General features: G+C 40.1%; 1 protein-coding gene across 2 annotated transcripts in view; it reads left to right on the top strand.

Annotated features, from left to right (window-relative positions):
* Positions 1-16,341, top strand: part of LOC124285628 (lysine-specific histone demethylase 1B-like) — a 25,599-nt gene extending 9,258 nt beyond the window's left edge. The window contains exons 1-14 of one of the 2 annotated variants that reach the window (XM_046721888.1): positions 476-598; positions 1,441-1,630; positions 2,429-2,602; positions 3,568-3,639; positions 4,215-4,349; positions 6,693-6,864; positions 7,040-7,098; positions 8,099-8,299; positions 8,985-9,059; positions 9,632-9,748; positions 10,492-10,620; positions 10,930-11,061; positions 12,117-12,269; positions 12,826-16,341. In XM_046721888.1, coding sequence (XP_046577844.1) covers positions 1,451-1,630; positions 2,429-2,602; positions 3,568-3,639; positions 4,215-4,349; positions 6,693-6,864; positions 7,040-7,098; positions 8,099-8,299; positions 8,985-9,059; positions 9,632-9,748; positions 10,492-10,620; positions 10,930-11,061; positions 12,117-12,269; positions 12,826-12,918 — 1,692 coding nt within the window. In that variant the 5' untranslated portion in view covers positions 476-598; positions 1,441-1,450 and the 3' untranslated portion in view covers positions 12,919-16,341. Of the gene's footprint in view, positions 1-475; positions 599-1,440; positions 1,631-2,428; positions 2,603-3,567; positions 3,640-4,214; positions 4,350-6,692; positions 6,865-7,039; positions 7,099-8,098; positions 8,300-8,984; positions 9,060-9,631; positions 9,749-10,491; positions 10,621-10,929; positions 11,062-12,116; positions 12,270-12,825 lie in introns of those variants that run through there. The other variant, XM_046721889.1, reaches the window with a different exon arrangement.

Raw genomic sequence — 16,341 nt, 5'->3', positions numbered from 1 at the left:
CATGTTAAACTTTTGCAAGCAGACTCCAATTGTTAAGTCAGCACTGAAATGGGGTTTCTTGTCAAACGATATTGATTGACCATTACAATTTAAAGAATCTTAATTGTAGTAGAATAAATAGTATTGAATCATTCACATTGATACATTTATTCATAATGTTTTTCCTTTGTCTAGTAGTGTTATGAATACGAAGCGCCTGTTAGGAAGTGAGTGTCAAGATGTAATATACTGAGAGAAACAAATAGAGGAACACACGAAAATTCAAGTGTTGCTTTCATATTTTCCACTTTTCATTACCAGCTTTGAACAGCATTATGGGGGGAAATCTGAGAAAAAATAAAGGAACACTGCCATAAAGTGGTGTTCCCTTTTGTCGTTCCCTCAGTATATGTTGTGTTTGGAATAACTCTAGTTTGGTTCCCTGTGTGTTGTAGCGGGTGCAGTTATTGCGGGAACCAGTCATGGTACTGCCAGCTGACCTACCAGGTGTACCTGCACAGCTACCCAGGGGTGGGGCTCCTGGCAGACATGTTCCCCGACAGTGTGGGGCTCAGCTGTACAGACCCTGTCATCAAACAACTCAAGGCCAAACCAGTCGGTAAGTGGTTGTTGTGCTACATTATTACCCCAGTAGGAGGATCAGTGTGAACTCAGTTGATCAGTTTTCATTGTCAAGGGGTGTTGGGGTAGCCAAGTGGTTAAGGCGTAGGCTTGTCAAGCCGAAGACCTGGGTTCGATTCCCCAAGTGGGTGCGTGTGTGAAGCCCATTTCAGGTGTCCCTCACCTGGAATATTGCTAGAAGTGGCATAAAACTAGACTCATTCACTCATTTCATTGTCAACACAGTTGGGGTTATACAACCAAGACTTCCTTTTAGACTCTTGAGGCCAAGTTGAGGGTCGACATTTGTGTAGTCATTCTTCCGGATGAGCAGAGGCACTTCTGAACAAAGTCTAAGCAGAACAAGAACTGTTACATTCACCTCATGATGGATGTGTAGTGTTAGGAAGCTTAGCATAGAGCAGTTCTACCCTGAGAGCTGTGTTGGGTCATAGCCTTGACCTCTATGGCCCTAAAATTTGCTGTGCAGAGTTGCATCCCCTAGGTTGTCTGAATGTTTGCAGGTTATGCATACCATAGTCTTCATGGTTATATCAGCACCAAACCTTTACATCTGGGGTCTTATCAAAGTGGAAATCACTTCTGGCGTTCCTTCCACAGGCCATTTATGTGATTGAAATATACTGTTCAAAGCGACATTAAACCAAACTCACTCTCTCATTCAAGTTCAAATCTGTTCTGCTACAGTTTGTTATATGATGAATAATCATGTCCATGTTGTATGAGCTGGCAGAAAACACTCCAATGTATCCTCACAGAAATAACACAGTGCAGTTCACTAAGAGATATCCCATGTGTGGTGTTTGTTTCTGTTTCCAGATTTTGCTGAATGTTCGAGTATGCAAGACCATTCTCTCACCCAGAGGAACCTCAGCATGCCCTGAGTTTCCATGCCAGTATTATGGAGAATGATGAGATTGATGAATTCCCGGTTATGGCAAACGAACACTCCATCCTCTACCTGGCTCTCAGAAACTTTGTCATGGGTCAGTGGGCCCGCAACACCAAGGTAAACTGTCCAAGATGCTTCTGATAACAAGCATCCCATCATATCCACAGGCCCTTGTGTCTTTGCGGGGATTAAAGATGTTAAAAAAATAAAACAAACCCTCTGATTGGTTGATCCTTGTTTAGGAGACATTTACAACTGATGCTTTCTTTTGAGAAGCCATTGCTCGAAAAATATTCTTACATTAAGCAGTCGATGAAAGAAAAACATCCCGCGAAGTTATAAAGACTTGCAGATTTGCAAGCGTTGACCAATCAGAGGGCTTGCTTCGACCACACCACTGTTTTGTGCAGAGATATCGTCATCTATTTGTGTCAAGATCGTTTAGTTGAGAGTCAAAATCGGGTTTCAATCGACTTGCAGAAATAACAATAAAGAATTGGTAGATGTCATGATAGGTGATCGATAGGCCAATTATCCATGATTATGTTCACATTAAGCTTTAATCGATTGCATGCGTTGGTAGCGTAGCGATCAGCAAAGCAAGCGTAGGGTATACCCAAGTGTCCGGCCTTGTCATAATGTATGGTACTGTGAAGCATTTCAAGTCGGGGGTCATCTCAATTTTTAAAATGTTTTTAAAATCTTTAATCCTCGCCAAGACACGAAGGGCCTGTGATCATATCGTGTCAGTAACTCATCTGCCAATTATTTACAAATTTACTTTCTATTTCAAGAATACGTTTGCAGTCATCACATTACTGGAATTACAGTATAACACTGTCATTGAATCTTGTCAGCAATTATTGAGATGTAATAACAGGCGTTTGATTGGTTGCTATGATGTTTGATTTGCAGGAATGGCTGACAGTGGATAAAATTGTTCCTGACCTTATTTGTCGTGGCATTACGCGTATCCGGTGTGTGGAGGATCTGGATCGTATCATCTGGTTTCTAACACGGAAAGGTTACATTAACACTGGTCTTCTGTCACCTCCAACAGACCTCAGACCACAGACCAAGCTGCAGAAGGTTAGTGGAGTTGATACAAAAATTGTACATGACTGGTTCAAGACTTATGCAGGAACTTCTTTGATAAAGTGATAACCCTAAAGCATCAAGTCACTCATAGTCGCACAGAAGGAAATTAAATCCACTGAACATATGTACATGTCTTGCCAGCAAGAATGACAGCATGAAAAGGGAGGTGCGTTGTTTATGCTTAGAGTTACCTGCTCTTGGCTGTTGGGGCCCCCCAGGGGCCCTGTAGGGGTGGCTGAACAAGACAAAAATGAATTTTTGTTTTGTAAATATTATATTGAAAAATATAGTTATAACTGTCGTAGGATTTTAAAATGGACATTTTAATGCTTATAAGTACCCAAAGGATGATCTCTTTTGAAAAAGAATAGTGGAGTTTATACAAAAATTGTACATGACCAGTTCAAGACTTACACAGGAAATTCTTTGCTAAAGTAATAACCTAAAGCTGTACATAGACTTGATAAAGTAGGAAAAAGATGTGGTAGGACATGTGGTAGGACATGTGGTTTTGCCTAACAAGACGTTTTCTGGTTGAAACATTATTAAAATTTAAATATGAAATATTTGTTGAAGTGGTGGTCTTTGTATGCAAACAGGAATTGTGAGAAAGAATTGAAAATGCACTCTCCAAACATCTCAGACTGAATGTTTTCTCCGCTCTTGTTGTACCACTGGATATCATGTGAATTTAACATTCTGGATTTTTAAAACCAATGCTAGATGTCTTTTATTAGATCCAGGGGATTTCCGGAACAGTTGTTTGCTTTTGCTTCAGATTTGACATTTCTATTGAGCTAAGGCCATTATAACTGGCCTTTAGTCTGAGGATGCTTTGGAACTGTTTATGAATGAAGCTTTTGACAGTGCAGTCCAAAAACTGCTTCTAATCATGCAAACTGAATTAAGAATTTGTTTTTGTTGAATTCCTGACATTGTAATGATTCCTTCATCAGGAGGTGTTAATCATTGGAGGTGGGATGAGTGGCCTCTCAGCAGCAAGAGCTCTCAAGAACTATGGTTGTAAGGTCAGTAGGACAAATACATGGCCAGGGTTTTATGCGACAGGCAAATGTGGTCCAGTAATGTGGAGGATGGACGCAGAAAAAATATTCACTGCGTCCTGACTGACGCACAATATTATTCATTCACAACACATCCATGACTTTGCTGAGTGTTTGGTTATTTCTTTCAGAGCAGTTATGTGCAGCATTTCATCCAGCAGTGCATATGATCAATGATTCATTCCATGCTCTAAAGAAATTATCAAAACATACAGTTCTCTACACCGTCACTTCACAGGACCCTCATATTGCCTGCAAGGACTCCTAGAACTAGTAATTGGGGATGCCTGGAGCCCCCATGTTTGCGATTCAAAACCCTGATGTCACATGAAGTTTCGTGATGTTTCACTGTTCACTCCATTAGAGGAAACAATCAAACTCTACCCAAAGGCTTGAAGACCTAAAGTGTCACATGACCATAATACATCACAGTGGAATTAATCTTTCTCCATGCAGCAAATGTCACAACCACCAGTTAGGTAGATTAGGAAATTTCATCATTTAGGGGAATCCAGTAACCTGTTATACTGTTGTTGTAGGCGGTGGTGTTGGAATCGCAGAACCGGCTTGGAGGGAGGGTCCATGATGACACGAGTTTCGGAGCAGTGGTCGGTCAAGGGGCACAACTCTTGGCAGGATGCTATAACAACCCTGTTGCCATAATGTGCAGTCAGGTAAGTGAAATTATCCATCAAGTGAAAAGTTCAATAAAAAGAATTGGGAACTATTGTACTTGACAGACCTGAGGCATATATTTGATGGCACCATGTACTTTGTGTTCCCCGACCTCCTCCGTGGTGTAGTGGTTAGAGCGTCCGCCCGGAGAGCGGAAGGTCGCGGGTTCGATCCCCGACCGCGTCATACCAAAAGACGTTAAAATATGGTACTTGTTGGTCCCTGCCTGGCGCCCAGCATTAATGGGTACAACAAGGACTGGTCGGCTCGGAGTCAGTATATTGTGTCTGAGTGGGGTATTCATGCTTCACTGCGGCATGGTATCTCAGTGGGCTAGCACTATAAAACCAGCTTAAGTCTGGGCTAGTACAAGCTGCCGCGACATCTGCTATACAAGCTGCAGCACATACACACACATGCATGCACATCGTCATATGAGCGAAATATTCTCAATCACAATGTTAAACCCCATTTCACCTCACCACCTGTGTTCCCCAGAAAACAACTGCATATTGTTCAAGCCACCATATAGCTGGAATATTGTCCAGTGTAGCGTTACATGAGAAGCATCCCATGTTCAAGTTTGTCTCAATATGTGTACATTAGCCATTACAGGACCTTTGACTCTTATATAACATGGAGGCCAGACTGTGCATGACTGTTGCTGACTATTACTATCCATGACTTTTGCTGATCTATCAGTAGCTTATGCTGCTAACCATGACTAGGAGATATCCTTGCCATGCTGACTTGTACTCTATGTAGCTTACTTGTACTGTCTGGTGCTGATGTGTACTGTCTGTTGCTGATATGTGCTCTCTGTTGCTGACATCTACTGTCTGTTGCTGATATGTCCTGTCTGTTGCTGATATGTCCTGTCTGTTGCTGATATGTCCTGTCTGTTGCTGATATGTCCTGTCTGTTGCTGATGTGTACTGTCTGTTGCTGATATGTGCTCTCTGTTGCTGACATGTACTGTCTGTTGCTGATGTGTACTGTCTGTTGCTGATGTATGTTGCTGATGTGTACTGTCTGTTGCTGATGTGTACTGTCTGTTGCTGACATGTACTGTCTGTTGCTGATGTGTACTGTCTGTTGCTGACGTGTACTGTCTGTTGCTGATGTGTACTGTCTGTTGCTGATGTGTACTGTCTGTTGCTGATGTGTACTGTCTGTTGCTGATGTGTACTGTCTGTTGCTGACATGTACTGTCTGTTGCTGATGTACTGTCTGTTGCTGACATGTACTGTCTGTTGCTGACATGTACTGTCTGTTGCTGACATGTACTGTCTGTTGCTGACATGTACTGTCTGTTGCTGACATGTACTGTCTGTTGCTGACATGTACTGTCTGTTGCTGATGTACTGTCTGTTGCTGACATGTACTGTCTGTTGATGATGTGTACTGTCTGTTGCTGACATGTACTGTCTGTTGCTGACGTACTGTCTGTTGCTGTCTGTTGCTGACATGTACTGTCTGTTGCTGACATGTACTGTCTGTTGCTGACTGTCTGTCTGTTGCTGACATGTACTGTCTGTTGCTGACATGTACTGTCTGTTGCTGACGTACTGTCTGTTGCTGACATGTACTGTCTGTTGCTGACATGTACTGTCTGTTGCTGACATGTACTGTCTGTTGCTGATGTGTACTGTCTGTTGCTGACGTGTACTGTCTGTTGCTGACATGTACTGTCTGTTGCTGATGTGTACTGTCTGTTGCTGATGTGTACTGTCTGTTGCTGATGTGTACTGTCTGTTGCTGATGTGTACTGTCTGTTGCTGACGTGTACTGTCTGTTGCTGACATGTACTGTCTGTTGCTGATACTGTCTGTTGCTGATATGTACTGTCTGTTGCTGATGTGTACTGTCTGTTGCTGACATGTACTGTCTGTTGCTGACATGTACTGTCTGTTGCTGACGTGTACTGTCTGTTGCTGATGTGTACTGTCTGTTGCTGACATGTACTGTCTGTTGCTGATGTGTACTGTCTGTTGCTGATGTGTACTGTCTGTTGCTGACATGTACTGTCTGTTGCTGACATGTACTGTCTGTTGCTGACGTGTACTGTCTGTTGCTGATGTGTACTGTCTGTTGCTGACATGTACCTGTCTGTTGCTGACATGTACAGTCTGTTGCTGACATGTACTGTCTGTTGCTGATGTGTACTGTCTGTTGCTGACATGTACTGTCTGTTGATGATGTGTACTGTCTGTTGCTGACATGTACTGTCTGTTGCTGACGTGTACTGTCTGTTGCTGACATGTACTGTCTGTTGCTGACGTGTACTGTCTGTTGCTGACATATATTTTCTGTTGCTGACGTTTACTTTGTCTCACTCACAGGCTGGACTGGAGCTGACTCCGGTAAGGGAACACTGTCCTCTCATCACAGAGGAGGGGCATGTTGTTACAGAGGATGTTGATCGCAGAATTGACTTCCACTTCAATGCAATGCTGGATATCATTGCTGAGTGGAGAAAGAACAAAGACATCACAGCTGATGTCAGCCTGTTCGGTGAGTTTGTTGACGAGGAGTACATCGTCAAATAAACATTCACCACAAATGTATAAGATATAATATTCTAATATTTTAGATACCATGCATTGAGTTGCAAGTAAAGGTGTTGATACTATGTCTTCCAGTGCTGCCATATGATACCATGTCATCACACACAACTTCATGCTTTCAGAAAAATTCTATGAGATGCATCAACAATTTGTGGATGAGTCCCAGATTATGTTCACAAAGGTGAGTATCGACATAGGAGATTCCACAACAAATGCCATTCTGTTGTGTAATGTTGCAACTGATGACATGTTTTCTCAAGGGCTCTGAAGCAAAGGTTTTAAGATATTCTTACATTACCATAAGGTTTTAATGAATTAAAGTCTATTTAGATATATCAGTGTCAGTTGACACACAGTGAAAAGACCAGACACAGGTACATTCACTCGGGCGTTCATCAGGATGTTTTTCTCCCAGTGTCTGCAGCAAAAGTCAGTGCCGAGTCCCAAATTAGAATGAAATATTTTCCATTCATGGTTTATATGGTCATAGGGTCCGTAAGTAGGTCATGACACTTCGTCACACCTTATTTCATTCCGGTCACAAACAACGTTTCATGCCTTTTCGAATGGTCTCATGGTTGTCAGTTGACAGTAAGGAACCGATTAGCCTTGCAGGAATAACAAATTTACGATCTAACCATCCCCAAATTAGCCAACTATTATGACTGTCAACAGTTGTGACAGTCAAGCATGGTTGTACACTTTGTCCGGTCTCGTAAAGTCGTATTTGGCGGTCGCCATGAAGTGGTTCGTGAATATTGGCTCGTCATCGGAAGTATGATAACGGAAGAAAGCTGGGCCCTGTCTCGCATATCTCAAGTTGGCACTCGCAAACAGTGCCGGGAACCTGCTCAGTACCGGAAGTAGTGCCTCATGAGACTTACAAGCCCTGTAGTTTATGGAGGTGATCTGTATTTCACTGATCACAGGAGCGTACAATGAAGAAGCTTTAATGCTTAGATTGTCCTTATTGCATTGATTGCATTCTCAGAACACATTTTTTAAATACCTCTGACTTCTTGAAAGTGACATGTATAGTCATGTTAGTTATATAAGTTCTATGAACAATGAGGGCAGGTATATGAATCCCTTTCACCCACTGACTGTGTCTGTCATTATATCTTGTCCGCGTGTCTTTTATAGATAACATATCATGAATGTTGATTAACTTCCCTCCTCAGCAAGAAGAGCAGGTTCTTCAGTTCCACATCAGTAACCTGGAGTATGCCTGTGGTGGTTCTCTTAAGAATGTATCTGCTCTCTCCTGGGATCAGAATGAGGCTCTGCCCCAGTTTGCTGGATCTCATGTCTTTGTCAAGGGAGGTTACTCTCAAGTGCTGAATAAGATGGCAGAAGGGCTTGATGTCCGGTTAAACCATCATGTGAGTACAAACAGAAAGTAGTCTAAATGTTGATTAACTGTTCATATATTTCATGAAATGTGAGTTGTCATTAGTGTCAGCCGTTGATATTTTAACAAAACCGTGAAAATCTGGGTTAGAATTGGTCTTCAGCAACCCATGCTCTTCGTAAGAGGCGACTAACACGATTGGATGACTCACTGATTTGGTTGACATATCTCAACTGATTAGATAGATGCTCCTGATGTTGATCACTAGATTGTCTGGCCCAGACTTGATTATTTACAGACTGCCGCTATATTGCTGGAATATTGCTTAGTGATGTGTTAAACAACAACTATTGATATACTGCGATTATTTTATGAACATTTGTGATGCATTAATGATATGATGTTATTGGTTACTCTGCTTATCTGCTTATGTGAAGATCCTTGTTAGAATTGATCTTCAGTAACCCATGCTTGTTGTAATAGGTGACTAACAGGATCGGGAGGTCAGACTCGCTGACTTGGTTGACACATGTCATCGTATCCCAATTTCATGGATTGATGCTCATGCTGTTGATCACTGGATTGTCTGATCACGACTCGATTATTTACAGACCACCACCATGTAGCTGGAATATTGCTGAGTATTGCTGAGTGTGGCGTAAAACTAAATTCACTCACCTTACTTGAATTTTTGAAATCTATGATGACTTTTTCAGGTATCTAAGATTGACTTCAGTTCCGATCCAGTTGTTGTGACCACTACCTCAGGTCAGGTCTTCCAGTCTAAAGCAGTGAGTACCTCATGTCTCGTATTGACTGGAGTGTCAGGTCTGTAGCAAGGTTTTCACTTCAAACAATAGGTCTTCTTTCTCAGGTCTTCCAGTCATAGATGTTCAAGAAATGGAAGTAATTATGTTTGTCTTGTATGTCAAAAAGTGTTTTTGGTAATAGGGATTTCATGTAGAGTAGAGAATGTAGTTGTGCCCCAAGCATATCTATGAGTGCAAAGGCCAAAATATCAATGGCAGGCTTTCATTTTCTAGTTTTAATCTGAACATGGGAACTTGTCAAAGTTGAAACAAGATGAAGGAGAGGGTTGTGATTCGGAGGAGAAGTTTCCTTGAAATTTCAATTTCCTCATTTTCTTGTTTTCAAACTCTTTCTTGTATTTATCATTTGAGGAACATTTCAGTATGTTTGAAGAAAGAGAATGTTTGTAAAAGGTATGTGTTATAAAGTTTTTCAGTCCAGTTTTATGTAATAAACTGGTGGCTTTGATAATTTATGGGGCCAGAGAGGGCTCTTTGACACAGAGCATTGTTGATGTTCTTGAAGTTAGTTTCCCATTTGTATTTGTCTGCAGGTGATAATGTCAGTCCCCCTGTCTACTCTGAAGAATCATAAGATACAGTTCCAGCCACACCTGCCCGAGCGTAAGCTGAAGGCTGTCATTGCCCTGGGAGCTGGGCTAGTAGAGAAGGTACGGTCATAATGAAAACAACAATAATTTACTTTGGGACAGAAACTTAAAAATGACATATGGGTAGTGAACATTTTTCTATGCAAAAATGATCCCCTGCCCACAAAACCTTTTAAAAAGGCTTTGCCTGGGTAACATGGTGTATTTTAAGTCCAACTATACACACATTCAGGACCCTCTTACAACATGACAAACCTTCACATGTTTTGCTAAGAAATTCCAGTACTGATCTCAAGTTTAACAATACACAGTCAAAATTCATCAGTAGCCTAAAAAGACACCCTGGTAAACATTTAATAAGATTTGTTTCATAACAGATTGATGTAAAATTGCCTATACAAACTGCTTAGGTACACCTGAATTGTTTGAAGTAATTGTGCCAAAATCTTTTAAAATTGGAAAATAACTAGTTCTAATGACATAACGAGACAAGTCAATGTCTTGATAAAACATGAGCTGCGGTAATCAAACGAAAGGTAGTCCCCATGACAGACTGACAATCTGCATTTGTGTAATGATGATTTTGCATTTTGTTTCCTCTCCTTTTCTCAAATATTTTCATGGACTAAGCTGATATTATGACAACTGACCAAAGGTCCAAAGATGTTTCCGTCAACTGGGTTCCAACAAGACCATATTATAAGCAGGGGCATAGGACAATGGAGGTAATATATATTTGTGATGGAAAGATAAAAATCCCTAAGATTTCTTTGTGATAGCAGTTTTCTTTAACTGATTACTAGGTTGCGTTGAAATTTGACAAGAAATTCTGGATCAAGAAAACCAAAGGTGAAGATTTCTTTGGCCATGTTCCTCCCCATGAGTCAAAGCGAGGACTGTTCAGCACCTTCTACGACCTGTCTACCTCAAAGGTGAGCCTGAATAATACAGACCTGTTAAGGAGATAACTGATGTTATCACGTTGTCAGCTGGCACTACCGTGTATTCAAACAAAGGGCGCACAAGGGTTTCAAAACGTTTTGAATTTTAGACTTATTGATTTGCCTTGAAAAGACCTTGAATTACACCCTAGCTACTCACAAATTCATATTTACGATTTGTATGCAAAGTACACAAATGCTTGTGAACATTGTGGATTACTGCAGACAAATGCATTCATACTGTTTGGTACTGGGCGATATAACTGACTTCTGATCATTGTGATTCCCCCTCGGTTGCAGACCCCAGATTGTAAAACTAACATCCTGGTGACACACATCACAGGGGATGCTCTCACGTTGATAGAGGGGAAAACAGATGCCGAAATTGTCACAATGTGTGTAGCAGTGCTGAGGAAACTCTTTCCTGAAGAGGTGAGAAATGATATGCCTAAGTTGTGGATGAGTGTAGGTATGTAATGAGGTGAGAAATGATATGCTTAAGTTGTGGATGAGTGCAGGTATGTAGTGAGGTGAGAAATGATATGCTTAAGTTGTGGATGAGTGCATGTATGTAATGAGGTGAGAAATGATATGCTTAAGTTGTGGATGAGTGCAGGCATGTAATGAGGTGAGAAATGATATGCTTAAGTTGTGGATGAGTGCATGTATGTAATGAGGTGAGAAATGGTGTGCTTGAATTGTGGATGAGTGCACATATGTAATCAGGTGAGAAATGATATGCTTAAGTTGTGGATGAGTGCATGTATGTAATGAGGTGAGAAATGATATGCTTAAGTTGTGGATGAGTGCACATATGTAATGAGGTGAGAAATGATATGCTTAAGTTGTGGATGAGTGCATGTATGTAATGAGGTGAGAAATGGTGTGCTTAAGTTGTGGATGAGTGCATGTATGTAATGAGGTGAGAAATGATATGCTTAAGTTGTGGATGAGTGCACATATGTAATGAGGTGAGAAATGATATGCTTAAGTTGTGGATGAGTGCACATATGTAATGAGGTGAGAAATGATATTCTTAAGTTGTGGATGAGTGCAGGTATGTAATGAGGTGAGAAATGATATGCTTAAGTTGTGGATGAGTGCAGGTATGTAATGAGGTGAGAAATGGTGTGCTTAAGTTGTGGATGAGTACAGGTATGTAATGAGGTGAGAAATTATATGCTTAAGTTGTGGATGAGTGCATGTATGTAATGAGGTAAGAAATGATGTGTTTTAATTTTAAGTATGTGCTTAAGTTGTAAGTTTGTGAAGAGGCGTGGAGGTATGTTATTTAGTTGTAGGACTGAGAAATGTGACTTAATGATTGAGAAATGCCGTGTCTATGTAGTAAGCTTCTTGTAAGGAGTGAAGAACAAGTTGCCATGCTTCCGATCCTCATTTTTGTGTTGCTGTGTGGCTCATGCTTGCACGATAGTGCTCCAGTAGATAATCATGCTCCAAGGCTGACCTTGTATAAACCATTCTAGAATGTCCCAGAGCCGAGCCAGTGGTTTGTGACACACTGGAGGGACCCGTCCAACACAGGCATGGTGTATAGTTATCTGCCTGTTGGAAGAGAAGGCGCTGTCTATGATGCTCTTGCAGAGGATGTGGAGAAGAAGATATTCTTCTGTGGGGAGGTATGCTTCTTTGTACATATTAACAGTGGTTAATAAAGGAGTGACTTTGGACATTTTTTCATAGAAAGTATATGGTGGAAAATAGGTGGGTTTATGAAATAAGCCTCTGTTGTTTCACTATATTGGGTGAGTTTAGTTTTGCGCTGCTTTTAGCAATATCCCAGCAATGTCAGGGGGACACAAGAAAATGGGCTTCACACATTGTACCCATGTGGGGAATCAAACCCAGGTCATTGGCGTGACAAGCGAACGCTTTAACCATGAGGCTACCCCACCACCCCTTCACTATATTGTCTTTCTGGGAGTGTTTCTTTTAATGATTGTGCTCTTTCTTTCTGTGAAAGATTGCAATCTGATAGTGAACACAAGACATTAAGACATTTCTTAATATAGAGTGAAGAATTATAACACCAAGCATCACCCCCAAAATCATTGTTTAAATTGTATTGAGTCTGTTTATATTGAAGTTCATGCTGTTGATCATTAGGTAGTGAAGTTGTTTCCTTTCATAGGTATGATCGAATCAGAATCTGAGAACTGAACTGTTATTTTTCAGGCAACAAACCGCCAGTTCCCACAAACCGTGACAGGAGCCTATTTGAGTGGAATCAGGGAAGCAGAAAAAGTTCTCATGCAGATGATCTCATGACATCAATAGTGACCAGTTATGATGAATATGTTGGTCATGTGACTTTATCATCCAATCCGATTTTCAAGTGTATGTCATGATCTCCATTAACCAATCACAGATCAGAACTTGATGATCAGCTGATCTGGATGACCAGTCAGATGTGTTGCTGAGGATGATGTATATTTAGTTTAGTAGGAACATCAGTATAGCAATTGGTACATATCTAGTGTGGATATTTGTTCGCTGGTCACAACATGCTAGGGTATTGCCTGCAAGATGGACATTGTATACAGATGTATCCATATACCAGTCAGTTTATTTTTGTAATGCAGAGTTGATGTGAAGTGGTAGATCTGAATGAAGTGCTAAAGTGAAATGTTGTGAGCTGCATAGGTGGCAGATGGACTTAACTTAGTGCCGAAAAAGACCATTGTTTGGAGAAACAGCTGACTCAACAGAATTGCTGATCACAGTCAGCGATCCAATACGTGAATGGGTCAATATTCTTTAGTTCTAAATGCGTGTAATGTAGATTGATACAATGCACATGGAAATCAGAGTGTTGGACAACACAATTCCATTGTTCGAGACATGGACAGGAAGAATAATAGAAGATGCCAACAACCTGAATGTCTACTGGGAGTATGGCTATATTTGTACTGTGTACAAATACATGTACAGAAATATCTTGTGACGCTGTGCAACAGAAGACAAATCGAATATGAATCATTTGTTGCAGAATGTGAAGTGATACCTACTAACAGGCAATAGGTTTTGAACATATCATTATGAAAACAACAGGAATAAATTATAACCAATAAAGTGGTTACACTTAGGTCCAGGGCCTGATGCACAAAGGAATCGTAGCGATACAACAGGTAAGTCTAGGATAATGTATGGCAGTTATTGCTATCACCTTCGCACACTGACAATGGGGCCCTTTAGCAACAAGTGATAATGGTACGCCTACTATCACAAAACTGTTTCATAACAATTGTGCTACAATTCCTTTGTGAAACTGGATGGAAGATTTTGCCAAGTGAGTCAGTGTTTCAAGTCCCTATTGATGAAGTTTCCAGAGCCCAGTCCTATTTATTATCATTCTATGGGTAATCCAGATTTTTATCCATGTATCATATTTCTTGTCTACTGAATTTAATTACCGTACATTTTTCTTTGTATGATCCCCTCAGGATAATTTCAGCATGGCTGATCTTTAAAACATTTCAGTGCAATATGTAGGATATCTTTTGTCTGTGGCTCTTCATGCTTGCTTAATCAGTCTTAATCTCATGGCCCTGTCAAACTGTTGAATGTACCGTTAAAATTTGCTTCTTCCATGATATGGCTGGAATATTGGTTACTATGGTGTATTCACCAGAAAGTATGGCGGACACAGCACTTGACCAAAGTGCTTCAGTTTAGCATGTAGAGTTGTGTCCCTTTAGTTTGCCAGAAACCTATAATCACAGCTTTAAATCACAGATTTGCCTTAAAGACTTGCTTGTAGATACTCAGCACCATATTCATGGGTTTCATTGAAGTGATTGTCCAAATCGTGTCACTTTGGACATCACGTCAAGCTGAAAAACCTTCCTATATGCGAACAGTGTTATACCAACTCACCCTGACATACGTATGAGGGTACCTTTAATGGGCACTCTTGGGAAGTATTTTGGCTGCTGGTTCTTAGAAGTTGTCAACACCTTTCAGAGTTGAGAAACAGTGTGATGACTGCTGAAATTTGACAAGGTGGATTTTGGAAATCAAACCCAGTTGACTGTACCATCATGTTAGAAAATTATGTTTGTTGTCCAGTGATATATTTCATTAAAATTATTATTTTTATTGAACCAGCTAATGGTGAAAAGAATGGCCCATTAAAAATACATCTCACTACATACCAGACCTATCATTGTGTGATGTAGGTATTGATTCACCCTCTAGGGCCTTGCATTTAACCACCAGCAGGTGCTTAGCTTTTGTCTGCCTTCCTTAGGTCAAAGGACCAGCATTAAATTCATTTTCCTTTAAACTGCTGCTACTAGTTTTAACCTCGATATATTTCATTAGAACTTGTAACAGCATCATAATCATATCAGTTAGAGTGTGTGGTATATATTTTGTTTGTCAGTGACTAGTCACTAGTCATTGAGTGCTACTTGAAACCCTCTTCACATGTACAAACTACAATACGAAGGTGATGTGTATTAATTTAAACAAATAACATGCAGAGTAGCCTCCCTTAGTTGACAAGTCAACCCAAAGTCCACCTTGAACTAACATTTAAGCATAACTTTCTTAGTTTTAATATAGCGAAGACTAATTGTTGTAGCTGAACTAAGCTGGATTTAGTTTCAATATTTTGACTTTGCCACTTTTTGAACATGTTTTGAGGTTTTATGAACATCACTAGTGTACATAGGCCTTCTTTTATTATCCCTATTGATAAAGAGTCGTACTCCATTTTACCTCTAGTATGCATAGTTAGAATATATTAGTGTAAATCATTGAGATTAAATGGCATTAGATGCTGTTGACATTTGATTAGAGTCAGTAGAACAGTAGCTGATGTTGTTTAGTATCTCCCATTATTAGAACAAAATCTCTTTAATTTCTTGTAGTATCAAGAAATCTGAACAAGATTGTTGCTGTCATGTCTGATCAAGGACTGGGGCTTTGAACTGTTTCATTTTAAAGTGTTAATCTTTCTAAAACTCAAACAGAAGGATATGTATGTCAGTATCCTTGAAAGTTGAAATGATTTCAGTGGAAAGAACATGCATTTTGAGTCTCAAAATATATTCATTTTAAACTTCAAAGGATTGTATATTGTAACTGAATCAATTCAGTTTACTGTTTTGTCCAAGTTGGCACCAAGTGGGTGACATTTTGTCTACATTGTGGATTGTATCCAACATTTGCTGCATTTACATTGTATACATTTTGTTCTTGCACAAAAATATAATGGTGAGAGTATTTTAACTGAAAGAGTTGCAAAAGCAATATGATAAGCAATAATGTGCTATGTCCGTTACATTACCATTTATTATAGAATTTTGTTTATTTCATCATATGAAAAATGAAATCAGAACCCTTATTCTCGAAACGTTCGTAGCCCTAAGAATTCTTAACTTTTATCGTAGCCAGTGTGTTAAGAATGGGCTTAAGAAGTTTGTAGTGTTACGAACGTTTCGAGAATAGCTAGCCAGTTTGTTATTCAGAACAAAATGCCAGAGGTTTGTGTTTTGAAAAGCGGAAAAGAAATGATTGTAAAGTTTGGTTCTCCCTATTGTGTGTTGATAGTAATGAACTTCCTGAAGTGTCCATCAAAGGATTATATTTGTCTTCAGACCCGTCAAGGCATCAGTCTTTATGCCTTAGCTGTACAGTGTCAGGAATCAATTAGTGTGGCACATGATAAAATATGTCTAGCTTTCA

The sequence above is a fragment of the Haliotis rubra genome, unplaced genomic scaffold, assembly GCF_003918875.1.
Source record: "Haliotis rubra isolate DU_JTF1 unplaced genomic scaffold, ASM391887v1 Scf364, whole genome shotgun sequence".
Taxonomy (NCBI): Eukaryota; Metazoa; Mollusca; class Gastropoda; order Lepetellida; family Haliotidae; genus Haliotis; species Haliotis rubra.
This window is presented reverse-complemented; position numbering and strand designations above follow the sequence as displayed.